The 17,846-nt window shown below is 40.1% G+C and overlaps 1 protein-coding gene across 3 annotated transcripts in view; it reads right to left on the bottom strand.

The window, feature by feature from the left end:
- Positions 1-17,145, bottom strand: part of map2k6 (mitogen-activated protein kinase kinase 6) — a 32,965-nt gene extending 15,820 nt beyond the window's left edge. The window contains exons 1-3 of one of the 3 annotated variants that reach the window (XM_053238728.1): positions 16,632-17,145; positions 940-1,006; positions 665-713 (exon numbers count right to left, since the gene is read on the bottom strand). In XM_053238728.1, the coding sequence (XP_053094703.1) occupies positions 665-713; positions 940-1,006; positions 16,632-16,893 (378 nt within the window). In that variant the 5' untranslated portion in view covers positions 16,894-17,145. Of the gene's footprint in view, positions 1-664; positions 714-939; positions 1,007-1,283; positions 1,507-4,992; positions 4,999-16,631 lie in introns of those variants that run through there. The other 2 variants (XM_053238729.1, XM_026914848.3) reach the window with 2 other exon arrangements.
- Between the last annotated feature and the right edge of the window lie 701 nt (positions 17,146-17,846).

Consider the following 17,846-nt stretch of genomic DNA (forward strand, 5'->3'; position numbering starts at 1 on the left):
TTAAAAGATTTTGCTATAGTACATTGTTTATTGCTCAGTAACCTCGTTCTGTGTTCCAGCAATATAATCTGTATATTTTATTTACTGTGCCCTGACCTTACTTAGACTTTTTTCCTAATCAGAGAGAAAAATTATTTAATTACATGTCAGTATCTGTTTTTAAAAGACTTTAATATTCTGTTCTATTTTTCTATATCACCTTCTATTATGCTTTATTTCATAACTCGGTCCTATTATTCTTTCCACTTTTAAGATATATTATTCTGTTCTCTATATAGTTTAGTTTTATTATTAATTAATGTTCTATTTTATTATTTTGTTCTATAATTCTACTCTATCTTCAATCAGTGTTTTTAATTGCATTAATTTATTTGATCAGTTTATTATTATATTACTATGCACAGGAAAAGTAAAAAAAAGAAAACCAAAAGAACAGCTAATCACGATGAAAATTTTACAATTTTGTCTGCTGTATTTTTTTAACCTCCTGAATAAAGACAAATAAGTAACCACAATAATTTGCAAAATGACAAAGAATAAGGAGATGAAGAATAAAAAAAAATAATATGTCATGACAGAATAGATTTGGAGTTTTTGTTTTTGTTTTTTTTAAATGGAAAGACAGAATAACAGGATAGAGAAGGGAGGGGAGGAGGAGTCCTACCTTCTCTCCGATGGTAACGCAGGCTTTTGAGTCCAGGTCTCTCGGGGGTCTGGAGAGTCATGAAGAAATCAGATTTAATCATATTTCAGGAGGTTAGTCATCCTTAATCACATCCTAGAGCTCACTTCAAAAAATGAAGCAACTTCAGCATGCATCCTTAATTATTTCTTCATAACTGCAAGGTTCCCTAGGCTAAGACTTAAATGAAGGGGTGTTTGGGTGGGACAGGTCAAATCTGAACAAGACTGGAGAGAAGAAACAAGGGAAGTGCTTACGTAGCAGCTGCAGGTTGCTGCTCAAACGCCTCCTTAGGGAGCCTGGGCACAGGCGGCTTCTTCTTAGCTACACAGAGAAAAGAAAGAGGGGGGAAAAAAAAAAACAATGTTAAGAAAGAAACATTAAAATGGCGACGTGGACACTGAAAATCAATGCAAACAAAGATGTTGCCACCAAAACGACAACTACAAATGAACTGAGTGAACATGCACAAGACGAGGGGGAGGGGAAAAAAGAAGAAAAAAAAAAAAAGAAAAAAAAAAAAAAAAAAAGAGAGAGAGAGAGACGCTCTTCAGAAATGCCCTGCTGTATCATTCAGCTTTGGAACGGCGAGAGCACTTACGGTTGGACGGCACCCGCGGCTCCAGATCCTGGCTGAGTGAAAGCGAGGGAGGGAGCGAGCGCGCGAGTGCACGCGAGAGTATCAAGTCAGTGCGAGTGTTGTACAGGAGCAAGGTGGGGACACGAGCTAACTGCGATGGATGCATTCTCTCTTATAAAGCATTACACTGGCTGTGTCGAGTGCTACAGCCATAGGCAGGGCCCGTGGTGTGATTGACAGGTGGGCGGGCCAATAGAGATCCATAAAGGCAGCTCTACACACACACACACAAAAAATCAAATAGCTGCTTGCCAAACTCATCCTTTCCACTCCACTGAAGAGGAATAACAGCAGCGGGTGCAGGGATGGCTTGGGCTGGAGCAGTGTGTGTGTGTGTGTGGGTGTGTGTGTGTGTGTGTGTGTGTGTATATGTGGTACAGAGGCACATGTGAAGATTTAGAGCTGGGACTATAAACACACACACATACACACAGACACACACATACACACGAGAAATGCAGGCTTTAACCAAACATACAGGACCTTCAATATTTGGGAAATTTAACTACATAATCTCACTTTTTGCAGCCAGGAATGCTTTAAATTCTGTTAAATGAACAAATGAATGAATGAATGAGACCTCAGAGTACATATGTACTTTATCAACATATTCCAACTATACAAATATTAGACTCATTAGATGTGCACAGTAATGTTTAGGGGTATTTATTACAGCTTTTTTCCTGAACTTCATACAAAACATGTTTATTAAACTTGTCTTTCAGAGTCAACATTATTTACTCATGATTTACTGAGGTTTAGATTATTTTATATATATATTTTAGGTAATAATATACATGATAACTTTGATAATGCTAAAATGCTGGGTTGTGATTTCCACTGTGCCTCCTTCACTGGAACTGATAGCACAGAGGCCACGCCTCCTTCACTGGAACTGATAGCACAGAGGCCACGCCTCCTTCACTGGAACTGATAGCACAGAGGCCAAACACAAGCAATGAAGCCATGCCTGCTTCACTAGAAATAACACACACAGGTCACACCTCCTTCATTGTGTTCAACAGGCACACAGGCCACACCTCCCTCACTGATATTTTCTGTAGAAATTTTGATATTAAAAAAAAAAAAAACACAGGATGGTGTGTTTAACTGCAGATGCTTTACATTCCATTTCCTTATCTCTCCATCAGTGTTTTGAACAACAAAAAAAACTTCAATGAACAAATGTGGGTTGATATAGTAGCTCTCTCTTTCTCACCATCACTCATCTATAAGAGCCTTAGCTGCAGATTTGCATGTTTCAGAATGTGTCACTGTTAGCACTGTCGCCTTTTATCTGAATAAAAGTTCAACAAATAACATTTGAAAAGAGTAAACCCATAAATATGTGAATATCTCATCTAATATTTAGAGTGCAAATATTATTAGTATCATCAGAAAGCTGAGACATTCCTCTTTACAGCAATTTTTAAAACTCAAAACATGGTTTGAGGTCATAGTAACAGTACATTTTCTGTTGACACTATTGGTTTTGGTTTCACTGACATAAAAAGCTAGACGACATGTAAATTCAGTCTGCGACTTGAGCGCATTAAGACATTCTTCACATTCCTTGAATATCTGTGCAGACTTTTAACAGTGAAATTTAGGAAACAGCAGCACCATTTTGTGTGATGTTTCATGGTGTACGTCATATAGCTATTAAAGGAATACCCTAGAGCTTTTCGACCTAATCCTTATCCACAGCATCTGTAATGTAGGTGTGATTACTACAAATATTCTGGACACGTTTCTCTGCACAGAAAAAATAGAAAATCCATTTACTCCAAACTCACTTAGAACAGAAATCTAAGAGCAGATGTTGGATTATATCCATAAACATTTACAGTATGCGACTATATAATGCAAAACTACATCCACTGCACAAAAATACTAAAGGTTATACCCAACGCTCCAATACTGAAGCATACAGTTAAAATAACTCGTTATTTACAATTTCCTGAGGTGTTCAATCTGAGCTGCGGTGTCACACACTGACAAATTCTCACCTCCATCTCAAAGAACCAGTATTACAGATTTAGCGCTTCTGTTACAAGTCAACAATCTCTTAGTGAAGAATTCAAGAACGTGTTCGATAACATAAAAAAAGTCACATACCTGTTGATTGAGTAAGGAGTAAGAAATTAAAAAAAAAAATTAAAATAAATAAATAAATAAAGGTGGTGTAATGTGACCTGAGACAAAGCGGCGTTACAGTTACCACCATAAAATTGATTATTTTCCAATAACGACAACTTTTTTTAACCCATTTAGAATTCTGCTTAATGATGTAGAACGTCTGCAAAACAAGTTCTGGTTATCACTTATGTTATAGCAGCTTTTTTTCTCTCTTTTTGGAAGTTAATAAGACAAAAAAAAGGCAGCTCATCATGTTAAAGAGAAACCACCAAACCTTTCCCATGGCAAAGCGCTGACACTGGAGACTCCTTCCAAAAAGCATCCGCTATACCAGTTCTTGTGCAAGTTACTACAGAATTCATAATGTTACCACAAGCACATGATTTGCAGCTTCACTACTGCCAGAACTGCTGTTATAGAAAATTAATCAATATCTTCTGATCAATCAGAATCAAGGATTCGATAGTGCTGTGTTACAACAGAAGCAAGCTTAGAGTGAACGGATTTTAGTTATTTTATCTCCCCATTGAATGTAAGGAAGGCCCATTAGAAATAAATTTTTTTATTTATTATTATAGTATAGGTATAAACGTGCTGAAATTCAAAATTCTCATCTATATTAAGAATGCAGCTCTGTTAAGCAATGATGTAGCATAGGAGGGAGTCTAGCAACAGTCTATACAGCAACTGCTTTCAGTCACAGTGCATGATCTACCCAAATCCTAACCTAACACACCTGATCCAGATATCAGAGCCAGGAGTGCTGAAACTCAGCTCTGCATGTTGATGAATCTCTCGTCTTTCAGATGTTTGCCTCACCATATTAGCTGCATTCAGGGAAAACTATTTTGAGAAGATCTGTCTAGTTATGATTAAAACAACAACTATGATTATTTTACCTAATGATGAACTCGTGATTACTTTGCTAAATCTTTTTATACCACAGCACTGCTAAACTCATGAAACTAAAACTGCAACAATAGCTCTTTCTGCACGACAAATCACATTATTATTTATTTATTTATTTATTTATTATTTTAAAGCCCTCATTCTAATACAGCGTTTCTATACTAACAAATCAATTTTCTTGTATGGCATACTGTAGACATAATCTTAAGCAGAGTTTAAAAATAAGCCATTATTTAACCACGAAGTGTCTAATCTTTGATATGGTGAAGCGTTATGTATGGAGACATTTATTTAACATTTACGGAAGGAGTCTCCATTGTCAGCATTTTGTAACACCACCATCGCAGGAAAGTCTCCAGGACAGCAGAGTTTGCACTTTCCAATTTCTCGGTATCGACACAAGCTGCATTTTTTTTCGTCTTATTCTTATTTCTCTTTTTAGCTGTTATAGCTTAAGCGACAAAAAGAATAACACACTTCAGGACATGCAGTTATAAGAAAGCAATCAGATCTCCATCACACCAGCCTGACATTGATTATTTTCCTAAAACGGCATGCCCCATTATGCTTTATTCCTTCCATTACTTAATCATTCTAGCATTTTAAATCAATGGAAAACATCCTCCTCCTTTGGCAGCATACACACTAATACAGACTTAAAATATACCAGGTTTGTCTGTTACTGCTTTCAATGACTGTAAACATCCAAGGTTTTTTTAATGCTGTTTTGTACATTGCAGTGTGTAGGAAAACCAGAGATATCTGAAACTGCTGATAACTATTTTCCTGTAATTGACTTTTGAACACCATGTGATCCAACACATCCAAAATATGGGTTAATATGAGTTAATTCAACTGTTGTGCCATGTGTATTCGTCCTTCTCTGAACGGTGAAAGCAGCAATTTGCAATAGCAACATGTCATTCTTGTGCTTCTGTTGTACTGTATATAAACATACATACAAGCAGCCTGCTGCAAACTACTTAACAAACGGCAAAAAAAAAAAAAATTTATCAGTACAGGCATCATCTTACCACGGATGGAAAAACCATGAGAAAGACAGAAAAATGCCAAAATGGACAGCAAATATTTTGATATAAAAGTAGCATTTCCAACTACATGTGTATTAGTGTGGACATTACTCATAATAACTGGACGCATAATTTAAATTTCTAAAATCTATGTCACATTATACTTAAAATCAAATAAAACTACAAATGAGACAAAATAAAATAAATTTAAAAAAAACAATGTGAAACAGAATAATACACAACCACATAATTAAAACAAACAGGGAGCTTGTGAATTAATGCACCAAATTAAAAACTCTACCACTGACCTAATTAGATAAGCTCACTAATATTCGGCATCATTTATCAATCTTTTAGTAAAGTTGTATGCAAATGTTTGCTTAAACCACACCGAACTAACACTTTCTGCCGGATTTACAAAGGTTTCGGAAACGCTGATGTTCTTCGTACTCATGTTTGTATATTTGATCACCCGCAAAGCACAAAGCGCGCTCCTAACACAGCTCCTTTGCATGTAGTGACGCCCACACAATTCCATAAAAGGTAAAGTGCACAGAGAGCTGGGAGCATGAAATGAACGATCAGGGTAAAGGCTGAAAGGCTGAAGTGGAAGTTATTTGTCGCCTCTGGCTTGCTCATTAGGGATAAATTCACATATTTACAATATATTTTTTCTGAATCCATTTATTTCTGTAAAGCTGCTTTGGGACAATGTCCATTGTTAAAAGCACTATACAAATAAAATTGAATTGAACTGAATTTTGACTCACTTCTATGCCAATGAAAATTTTTTATGTACTAATAATAATAAGTGAGCCTTAAATCCTATGTCAGCTAAGGTATTTGTTTACAGCTTACGGATCTGCACAGACAGACCGGCCCGTCCTCTATTTATATGGTGCCATATCCTTTGTCATAACTGAATGATTAATTTTATTTGTCTTAATTTATGGGTTTGTGTTGGCTTGCTTTGTTTATTTTTCATATTATTTAATTAGTGCCAACAATATAAAACGACTGGTCTTCACTACATGTTCTTGATGGTATTCTTAGCCCCTGACCTAGTGAACTAGCATGAGGACGTGTTTCTGTTAGAGACTCCAAATCACTTCTATAAGTCGCTCTGGATAAGAGTTTCTGCTCTACACATAATAAAAATGCTGTAAACCTAATAAAAATAAACAATTTATACTTGACCGTACCTAAGTGCAGTAATCCACGCTATTTATAAGATTTGAAGTCGATCAGGTCAGGGTTTCCATTAGTTAGTGTCCTTATGCGTGAACTTACACACACTCAGGAGCCCGGGAAGGATACGAAAGCTATTCTGATTTTACAGGATTTTCATCAATACCAAATTTCTTGTGTAAACACTCATACATATGACTTACAAATAAATCCATTAGTATTCAGCTTGATAAATGAGGCCTATTGTAGTCAATGGCTGGCTAACTGAAGAACCCCCCCCCAAAAAAAAAACTGTCATTATAATCAATCTTTGACCAGTGCTGTTGCTCAAGTAGGAGATAGTTGATGCCAGTGATGTGTACACAGAAAATAGCACATGCTGGAAAAAACACACAGACCCTATCTCTATTTGACTGGACATGAAGGAAGTGTAGGCACAGGACGGCACACAGCATGTGTTTTTGCCCATCCGGAGCAGTGTGTTCCTGCCCTTTCATAACCACCTCCGCCCCACACCCCCTCTCATGGTTGTGCTCCTCTCATTTTCAGTGCAGCTTTGTTGCCCAAAAGTCAGGAGGATCTCCTCCCACCCACATTTACACACACAACAATAATGGCAGAAAACTGACACTGAACTACCCCCACAACCACCACCATACACAAACATGCCCCGAGATATACACACGGTGCTCAGGTGCACACTCCGACAACTACCAATCCAGCTACTCCAGCTGAAACTGAGTTACATTTCAATGTTAATTACTTAAACACTGTGTATTTAAAAAGCTAAAATTTCATACGGCCTCAGACAGAACAAGCATCAGCAACTTTAATGTGTCTTTTTTTTTTTCATTTGACACACTGTACTGGTTTTGGTGCTTAGCTTGTTTTTACATTTCTTATGGATACACGTTAACATCCATTATCATAACCTCATCTTCTTGCAGCAATCATTTCCCAAACTTCTCTTATTTACTATACAATATACACTCACCACTTAGAGTGTAACATAATGGGTGTAATAATCTGAGATTCAGCCTCAAAAACAGGCCCAATATGTGCATTTTGGACATTCTTGGATGTAATATTACTTTTAGGACACATTCTGTATTTTATTTATTTTTTTAAACAAGGAATACAAAGGGGCATTAAGCCAAAAAGGTCAGGGTGCCTTCTCACCTATTACTCCATTTGACAAGTCCGAATCAGAGTAATATTAAGACTTTTGGACTGCTTGCTACTTGGTTTTGTTTGGTATCACCCTGTACGTTATTAAACGACTAAGGAGCGTGCAGGGCTGAAAACATACTCATAAATCTCTTTAATTAATTGGACAGAAATACACAGACATACAAAGGGTAAACAAATCTTTGCCACGAAGCCAGCGCTAAATAAATGATTTGATAATTTTACAAAGAACTACTTTAATGCATTTTGTGCTTCACATCCAGAATGTATCCCTACACTCCTAATCCAAATCTCCAGAGCACATGGCATCTATGCAGCATTACAGCTCTTTACTTTGGCTCAGTTTAGGTCTAATGGCTCAGTTTGGCAGCTCGCATCTACAGGGGAAAAAAATAAAAATACTGCTTGCAACCTAAAATACATGCCATTTTTGGCTTCCTGCAGCTGTATGAATTCAGAGTCAAATCACACTCTCACTGCAATCAAACACAGTTCACTCGGAAGCAGACCGAGACCTCAGTCATAAGCTCTCAAACTTGTTGCTTTAGTCTGCCTGCCTAAAGAACCACACCGAGTAGGAAAACACACCTGGGCTCTAGTCAAACAGACTAAACACTGCACATGTGAAATATCCTAAGGAAAGTCACAATACACTGACATCAGGTGAGGGGGAAATTCTCTCTGGCCATCCTAGTGAGGTGCACTTCACTGCCGAAAAGTACTTTACATTACGTTTCACATAAGGTAAAGACATGACAATATGACCACCTAGTTATCTACTCAAAATACAGGCGAAGTGAACATCCCTAATCCTGACAATTACAACCTGTCACGGTCTGACGCCTAATAAGCTACTGCAAACTGTTATCACAGAAGAACCAGAACGAGAGAAAAGTAAGTATATCAGCAGGCTTCAGGCATTCTGCTACTCGTAGGGAGCTGAGAAATGGTTACGTAAGCATTAGCGAGGCCAGTCCAGAGCCTCCAAATATAACAAGCGGTGTCGTGCCATGTCAAAAGCTACTCAGCTGTCACTGCTTTCTGGCTACGCGGCCGTTTTTCCGTGCTCTCCTCATCTCAGCCGGCCAGAGAGATGGAGAGATGAGCTGGAGACACTGGGACAGGCAGTGGCATGCTCCACAGAGTAGAGGACGGCTTTCATCTGCACCCAGCCAGCCATGCAAATTACCAATTCACCCACACACACGTTCACAAACCCAAATCAGATAGATGCTCTCAAACACACACACACTGTGATCTGCAGAAACTCTAAACAGCTCCATCTAAACATGGGAAGGAACCCAACCTGGTTGCACAGATGCTACTTAAAGTGGTGAAAAGAGGCTCACAGCTCCATCCTGAATTCATTTATGCAACAACCTTCAGAGCCAAGATATAAAAAAAAACACCTCCGAGAAGACTGAAGAAAGGCAGATTGTTTAGTATTGTGCAGAAGAGCTACTCAATTATCTTCTGGGAGACAATAATGTCATTACTGAATTTTGCATTGATTTGTATTCTTCAGATAGCAATTCTTTTTCAATTAAGAATGCACGGATTCGATTTGGAGTACTGGTAATGGAGCAATACTCACCTGTAACACCGAATCGGGACATTTTGACATTTGACATATTTTGTGCCACAAGCACATTATATTGACTGACATGACAGATCTTGCACAGGAACACAGGACACGACTTGTCCTAAAGCATACCTCTATCACACCTGACACTTTGCATAATTTACCAAAAGAGACTTGCAGAAAATCAACCGATTACTAAGATGATGGCAGCATCAGACTGGTATCAAATCCATGTACAGAGCACTGGCATTGAAATCATTTTCGAAAATGTGGGATCTGTGCATCCCTGCTGCTTAAAGAAAGCTATGAATTGGTTCTCAGAACCATCCACAGCCACAGAAATACTGCATTTAAGACAATGCAGTCCTTTCAGTGATTCAGGAAGCAGCAACTCTCCATGCTGTGCAGCCACACCTTGCATTCAAGGCAGTATCCATGCACAGCTAGATGGCATTCACGCCAAGTTGCCTTCAAAGTAACACTTCACCTGTAGAGTGCCAAAGCAGGTCATGGTGAACTAAATAAGAGCCAACATGGATCAGCCCATGCCGAGTAACACCTACTGGTCAAGGCTGGTGACTGTGTTATTGTTGTCTGGTGAAATACGTCTTTTAAAACACCGTTTCCATGGAGGTAGATCTACAAAACATAGCCTGGCCTGTGCTCAACCGACAACTACAGGCCAAGAAAGGACATAATATGATCGATGGATTATACAACTGTGCACTTTTGGCAAGAAACAATGGCCAGCGTGTATTGTTCTAGCAGCGTGGAAAGGGAATGAGACTGGCACTTCCTCAAGGACTTCTTGCCAGTTGGAGTGCTCAGAATTTTATCTTCATTAGGAAGTACAGGTAGTTACAATAGTAGACATCAAAACTCTTCAACAAGCACTGGGTCCACTTTTCTACCAAATTCTGACTTTAACAAATTCTGTCCAAGCTGCGGCCATCTTGGCAGCACCCCTGAGCATCTACTTGAATGCGAGGGTGAACCAAAAACCCTACAGCTCAACAGTCTGACTTTTCAAACATGGATTTGACATCACTGTTAAAATCTGAAAAATGGTGTGTAAAATCTGAGGTCTTTCCTTTTGGGTTGTACCGGGTACTGCATATTTGCGTTTCTCCATAACATGCCAGACAAAGGCGTTGACGACACCAAACCGCTTTACGACTGTTTCTACGGTAACTGATCAGGGAGCAGGATGAATCCCAAATGGCTTCCTAATACCTACATATGTGCACTACATACAGCAAAATAGAATGGCCTCTACACCCTATATATCTATATATATATATATATATATATATATATATATATATATATATATATATCTCTCTCTCTCTATATATATATATATATATATATATATATATATATATATATATATATATATATATATATATATCTATATATATATATATATATCTATCTATAGATATAGATATATATATATATATATATATATATAAGCTTTGGTCGGGATCTAAGCTGAACCAAAAGATGTACTACGTATTACGCAGAGTGCTGAACTCTCTTGTGAATTATCTTCATCATACTGAGTTGACAGGTTAGTCATTTTGCAGTTTGGCTGCTGCTCTTGGTATGAATGGAAAACTAAAAATTATGGTGGGTCTGTTGGGTGAGTTTTACACACTTTAATGAAAAACCAGTTAGGACCTTTGCAGAGAAAGCAGTACTTTATCTGTGCATGTCTCAGTCTAAGAATTTGATAGGACTAGCTTTTTCTCAGTACTCCTTTACTAACAAGGCAATTGGCTTTTTTTTTTTTTTTAATCAAAGGGCAGTCATGTTGAGTGTTACGCACTGGTCCATTCATATGTCAACCGATGAACTCTCGCTACTCCATACAGTCTCTGGATATACGCAGAAAGTGCACACAATCCAAAGCAGATGGTGCCAAGACACAGTAGGTTGGCTGGTCTCATGAAAGCCAAGCTCCAACTGTACATAGCATTTACATTCAAATGACCTCTAATTAAATCTTTCAAGAAGTCTCTGAGAAGTCTCAGAGAAAACTCACAGAAAGAGGATAACAAAATAACCAGTAGCCCTAAAAACGCAGCAAGTTGTGAATATGTTCCTGCTGTTATTTTGCACGCTTCTAAATGGCCGATTGCTGGTTTAACTTGTGTGGTTTGGGAGCCTCTGATTGGCAACTAGCATGGCCTCGGCATGCCTGGAGTTCCTGGGCGAGGACCAGGGAGCTTGTTGTCAACCTTCACAATACCGCTAACGCACTCTGCCCGGAATTCCAACAATCCCAAGAGTTTGGCTGTGGAATTTCAAGGACCCAGAGGAGGAAGGATGAATCACAGTTAGTGCGCGTGCAAAAGAGAGAGAGAGGACAAACAAGCAAATGAGACCATTCAGCATGCAACTACCCGAGTCTGTGAGAGAGAGTGTGAGAGAGAGTGAGAAAGAGTGAGAGAGATGAAAATAACCTCTCTTAAGCTGCCGGCTGTTTGCCCCCCCTCGACCGCTCTGGCAGTCTGTAAGACAGAGCACACTTCCAAAGATGGCAGACCGTGTAGCTTATAACTGCTTGGGGCCGCTAGTTTGGGAAGAGTGTCGTCACTGGCTCCTGTCTGCCTGCTTCCTCTGCAGGTCTTTCTACAGATCTCTCATGTCCAGACCAATGCCTCTACCATTATCCTGCATAACGTCTTCCCACAAAACCAATCCTTACCCCATTTTAGAAGAGTCAGACTTAAGAATTACACATGCAAGAAGAACCTTTGGATGAAAACCCACTGCATGCATGGCTACAAGTTCTGCCAAAGATTCCCAGTTTGTCCTCTTTGACAGGAGACTTAACAAGGTTGGGTGAGAGAGCCATGGAAAAAAGGGGATCACTGGAGATCAGATGTCAACTTCTTGTCCACACTTCCCTTTCAGGCTGCTGCCATCATGATAAGTGGACCGTGCGATGTCTGATTTCTTATTCAGTACTTACCGTATGCGATGACCCGTAATCAACACTCAACAGGTGTTTTAATGGGATGCACTTAGGTGTGCAAAACTTTCACTTCGTGCTCATTAGAGGTTCGCCTCTTGCTCCAATCATTTCACCATGAAGCTTGCCAAATGATACTGTCTTGCAACTCTACAACCGGTCACTGCGTCCCTTGAATAGGTCACTGCAATGTCTTAAGTTTTCTCAACATGAAATCACATGGCCGTTACATGCCACCTGAATTATGCAAAAGCTCCCTGAAAGCAAAATGAATTGGCGCTCTTGTTTCGCATGAAGAAGATTACTTCCTGCATGTGCAAGAGCTTTAGCAAATTGTGCATCTAGGGCCAAGTAAGTGTGCCACTTTAATATCGAACAGATTGTGCTGTTGGTTGATGATGACACAAGGCTATTTATTACCTCCAGCAGGGCTGAGGAGAAGGTCAAACGTCACAATGCAACCATCATGGTTTTCATGAGATTTCAGAAACCTAGCAGGGCCTAGCACAGCCCAATTCCTTTTTGACAGCAATAGCAGTGCAGATTAAAAGCAGACCCTTGTGGCTTTGTAATAGCCTGTGTGATTGGATGCAAGTCTTGTAAGTGCTATCATAAAGAGACACCAACCTAGTTCAGAGAGGGGAGGGGGAAAAATTTCCTAAAGTCAATTATTCAGAAGTCTGCAAAAAGAAAAAGAAAAAAAGACAGATCAATGTCAGAACACAGCTTGCGCAACCCGTGCATAGCTCACATCCTTCACGGAGTGAGTAAGAGAGAGTGAGAAAGGAAGAACAGAGAGGGAGATAGAGTGTGTGCTTTGCCCCCTCTAGGCAGGGCCTCTCAGTCAGAGAGCCTGCATACCGAACAGGCTGACTACTCCCAAGAGATTCAACACCAGGGAGACACTATTTATGCTTGTCTTATTTTCAGCACGCCACCTCTTTGCATGCGTGTGCACTGCGTGATCTGTGACGTTAACCAGGCCTGAAATCCAGATCAATGATCAAATTGCTGAAAGCCTCGTGCAGATTCCCGACTCGGATTTGCAGCTTGAGCGTTTCTCCCCATTCAAGGCCACAGTCAAAAGGCATACAGGCTAATGTCACGGCTGCACAATGCAGGAAAACAATACAATTGTTCCTGCTGCATAAAACACAGCATGGCCACACAGCGTTCCAACAAACAGCCTGTCGAAAAAAATGGCAGATTTAGTAGCTCTGCATCTAAAATGCATAGGAGCCATTTGCATGACAAATGCAACAATTGTGCGGCGTAACTTTAGGGCCGGCTGCAGGGGCGAGACATGGTGGGGACAGTGGGGCCACAGCACGGCGCACCATTGTGGCCAGAGAGGCACATGCAATGTCGCAACTGCATGTAAAAGCAGTGGCCAGGAGGCAAGACATGGCCACGCTGACAAACAGTGAAAAAAATAACTGTCAACACAAAGATCGGCACAAATAAGTCCCTTTAAACAAACCACTGCCTGTTGCAAACACAAACTTATAAACTAATCAAAATGTTCTGACAGTTATTTTGTGCTGTTTAAGTTGTCCTAGGCCTGCTGTTCAAGTTGTCCTAGCAATTGTAGTTATTTTTTCCTGAACAATGTGCTTGTTTGGAACCGGTTTCAGCAAGTCTGCAACATTATGTGTATAGGTTGTCATTGATCAACTTGCATTAAATCTTCAAGACTCAAGACTGAAAGTATGCAAATTGGCTCATTTTTTTTAAGCTATGTGCATATCAACAATATTCAGAACGCTTTTTTAACCTTAGTCTCCGATTTGTTCAGTGGAATAAAGAAAATGGCGTAATACATCAATTTTTTAATAACTTATTCTTTCTCTGCACGTGTGAACCCTTCAAAACGTGACAATCCATCCTGGAGGTTACACACATTTCATACACATTTGTGTAACTTCCTGCCACTTGAACCAAAACATGTCCGAACATTACACATCTTGCATAGAACAAATGTCACCCAGTGCCTCTTGAAGTGAGATTTGAAATTATTTCATGGTAATGCATGAAACTGAAACTGGAGAAAACTTTATGTTAAATGTTCAGGGTCAAAATACAATGGCATCTATAAATAATAATAATAATAAAAAAATTATATAAAAAAAAACTAAAGCAGAGAATCTGAATCATTCTAAATGTAAAAGCAAGTGAAACGTCTATGTGGCTGACAGGAACTACAAAAGCTACAAAAGGTTAAATCTAAATAACACACTAACCAATTATGCTGAAATGCACCATATGCTTTAGGTTGAAGTCAGTTGCATTTTTTTGTTTCTTAAGAAAATCCATTGCTTTGAGAGTCACGCCTAAAGATCTTCAACCTGGTTCCAGTTTCTGAATGAAAATCCTGCATTTCCAGGTAAACAGTGCAGTCTCTATAGGCAGCTGCTCCTCGTATGAGCTCTGCTCTGACTGATCACAAACGGGATTTTCCAACCAGGAAATTTTACTCAAAGTGCAATCATCAGAAATTCTGTGTAAATGCAGGTTTCTCAGAAATGCTTGCAGGATTATCAGCATTTTGTTGCATTAAAAACATAACCTAAAAGATACCTGAGAATGCTGACAATCAGTTTATGTTTTAGCCATGGAAAAAATGTCTATTTTTTTTGCATTTCTTACTAGTCGACTTGTACAAATCAAGTCACGCAACCCTCAGGTGTGCACCAGAGCAGCATGCAAGAATGTTAACCATGTCAGCATTGAAAAATAGTTAAAAAATCCTCTGTAAAAAATTAGCTTTTAAATCAATCATAACCTAGTTACTATATGGCGCAGTATTCCACGTTTCCAAGCTACATATATTTCTTTCTTTCTTTTTTCTTTCTTTCTCTCACAAATTACACTCACTACGACCACAATATCTGAACGGAGAAAAAAAAAATGCTTATACAATGATGATGACACAGCAACTGGAAAACAGAAGCTTCTTAGGAACACTTGAACGAAGCACTACAGCTCTGCCTTCCCACAATCCATTTCCTGGACACTCCCAAACTGTCCCTGTGCAGGTAGACGAGTGTGTGTTTGCGTGCATGTTGCTGGGGCCACAACTCAAACCAAATCTTAAGACCGTGGAGCCAGGTGTGTCCCAGTTACGCATTAACACAACCACTCCTCTTCCGATATGGAAAACATCATGGCAGGGCCTCACATTCTTGCACAACGCCTTCTACTATGTGAACACTGACTTCTGCTCTGGGGCTGCAATCTTTTAAGCTCCACTGCTGCAGAATCAGACATCTGACGTACGTCAGAGGCCATGTTTTAGATCTGCACAAGCTGGAAAACCCAAGGTTTTTTAGATTAGGGGTAGAATAGAGCATGCATTGAGGTGCAAGAGAGCCTTCAGGTCACAATCAAGTTGGAGAAATCTTGCAATAGAGATTCATAGCTTCTTCCTTGGGAAAAAGCTGGACACCTTTTTTTTTTGCATTTCTTTTTCAATATGTTCTCAGTAGCAACACTATATTTAGCTTTTTTTTTTTTTTTTTTGCAAGGTCTGCCTATGCAACAGCCTGCTACTGGGCCAAAGCTCAGGGCGTCCCAATCATTTTCCATTACGCACAGTCACAACAAAACTGGCAACTCATAAAATCGTCTAAACTCCAGCGTCATTTTTCCACCTCCGCTTGCTTTACCTTGCTCGATTATGCCATGCAACTATTTTTCAGAGATATTATAGTTTGGGCCGCCCCCCCCTCCTCCACTATCTCCCTGTGTCTTGTTTGCAGGAAGAAATTAAAGTTTATTTACGTATTATTTCATGCACTTTGCATGCAATCTTTCAAAATAAATCGCGTGCACGCTCTCCTGCAGAATATGCAGCCATTGCAAAAGCAAAAACCGACCCACGGAAAATGTACATAGATATATAGATACATATACAGAGGCTATATGTGTAACTAACTCGCGCCGTCGATGCACAATCCACTGCACTGCACGAGCAGGGTTTGTAAAAACACAAACTGATATTTAAAACAAAAACAATGCCGCTCGAAGAAGAATGCACAAGCGCTTTGCTAAGGTTACTTAACACGAGCAAGCCCAGGAGAGCGTTTGTCTTACCAGGAAACTCTGCAGAAAAAAAGGCAGATCTTAAAACAGGAAACGCAACTGACCCTTTTTAAAACACTTCCAACTTTGAGATGCATTAGTTACAAAAAGCGTGCATGGCGCAAAACATGCAAAAGTGTGTGCAATAGCGAGGTTTTTGTTTTTTGTAGGTCTTTTTTTTTTCTGCACGGTTCGCTTTTAAAGGCACTCACCTCCTCCTTTGGACACGGACATTTCCCCTTTGCTCCGGTGGGGGGGAGGGGAAGCACAAAAGACTTTGCGTTCGTTCTCGCTCCCTCCCTCCATCTCCCTCTCTCTCTCGCGCGCGCGCTCTCTCTCTCCCCCCCCCTCGCTCGTGCTTCTTCTTCGGCGGTCTGGAGGACACTCTCTCTCTCTCTCTCTCTCTCTCGCTTGCTCACTCGCTCCTTTCTTCTTTGCAACAAAAGGTGCAGAAATATAAGCCGTGATCCTCATGCACTCGTGCGCTTTCGGCCTGAAGTCGGCTCGCGTCGGTCCCGCGAGCGCGAGGCTCAATGCACGAGCTGCAGCTCTTAAAGGAAACGGTGAATTTCTGTAACCGTTCTGCAGAAAAAAGGGGGGAAAATGAGCTCGGCAGCGCTGAGCTACATGATGGGCCTGAGGCTAGCTAGCAGCAGCTGAGCTCACAGCTCCTAACTTGGATCAAGTATGAGCCCCCCTTGTGAGCACGCGTTCTTCCGGTTTAAAAAAAAAAAGCGCAAGGCTTCATGGGAATCGTAGTTTTCTCTTTCGTTTGGTTCGTTACAGAGGCGCGATTTTCCGAGGAACCCGGCGCAAGGCTTCACGGGAACTGCAGTTTTAGTTTATGTAACGCCGAACAAGGCGAAGTCTTTGCTTCCGGTAAAATCGCGCAAGGTTTCATGGGGGTTGTAGTCCACGCGAAATGACCGTTGAAAAATGACCACGCCCTCAATGGCTGAGTTCCAAATGGCTGCCTACACTGCTCATATAGGGCACTTATATAAGGGGTAGTGTGCTCACTGTGACAGTCTGGGTGCTATCAGAAACCTTCCTACAGCCTACAAACACTGCATAATATCTATGGTCTTCTTTCTTTCTTTCTTTCTTTCTACTGAACACACATACTATAATCATATCAAAATCAGTTGTGCATTTTAGTATGATGTATGCAAAGGTTCAAAAAATTTGACCACCCCTGACCACACTACGTACACTATATGGCCAAAAGTTTGTGGACACCTGACCATCACAGCCTTATGTGCTTCTTCCCCAAACTGTTGCCACAAAGTTGAAAGCACACAGTTGTATAGAACGTCTTTGTATGTAGCATTACAATTTCCCTCTGAACTAAGAGGCCCAAACCTGTTCCAGCATGACAATGCCCCTGTGCACAAAGCGCGCTCCATGAAGACATGGTGTGTGAAGGT

The sequence above is a fragment of the Pangasianodon hypophthalmus genome, chromosome 12 (assembly GCF_027358585.1).
Source record: "Pangasianodon hypophthalmus isolate fPanHyp1 chromosome 12, fPanHyp1.pri, whole genome shotgun sequence".
NCBI classification, from domain to species: Eukaryota; Metazoa; Chordata; class Actinopteri; order Siluriformes; family Pangasiidae; genus Pangasianodon; species Pangasianodon hypophthalmus.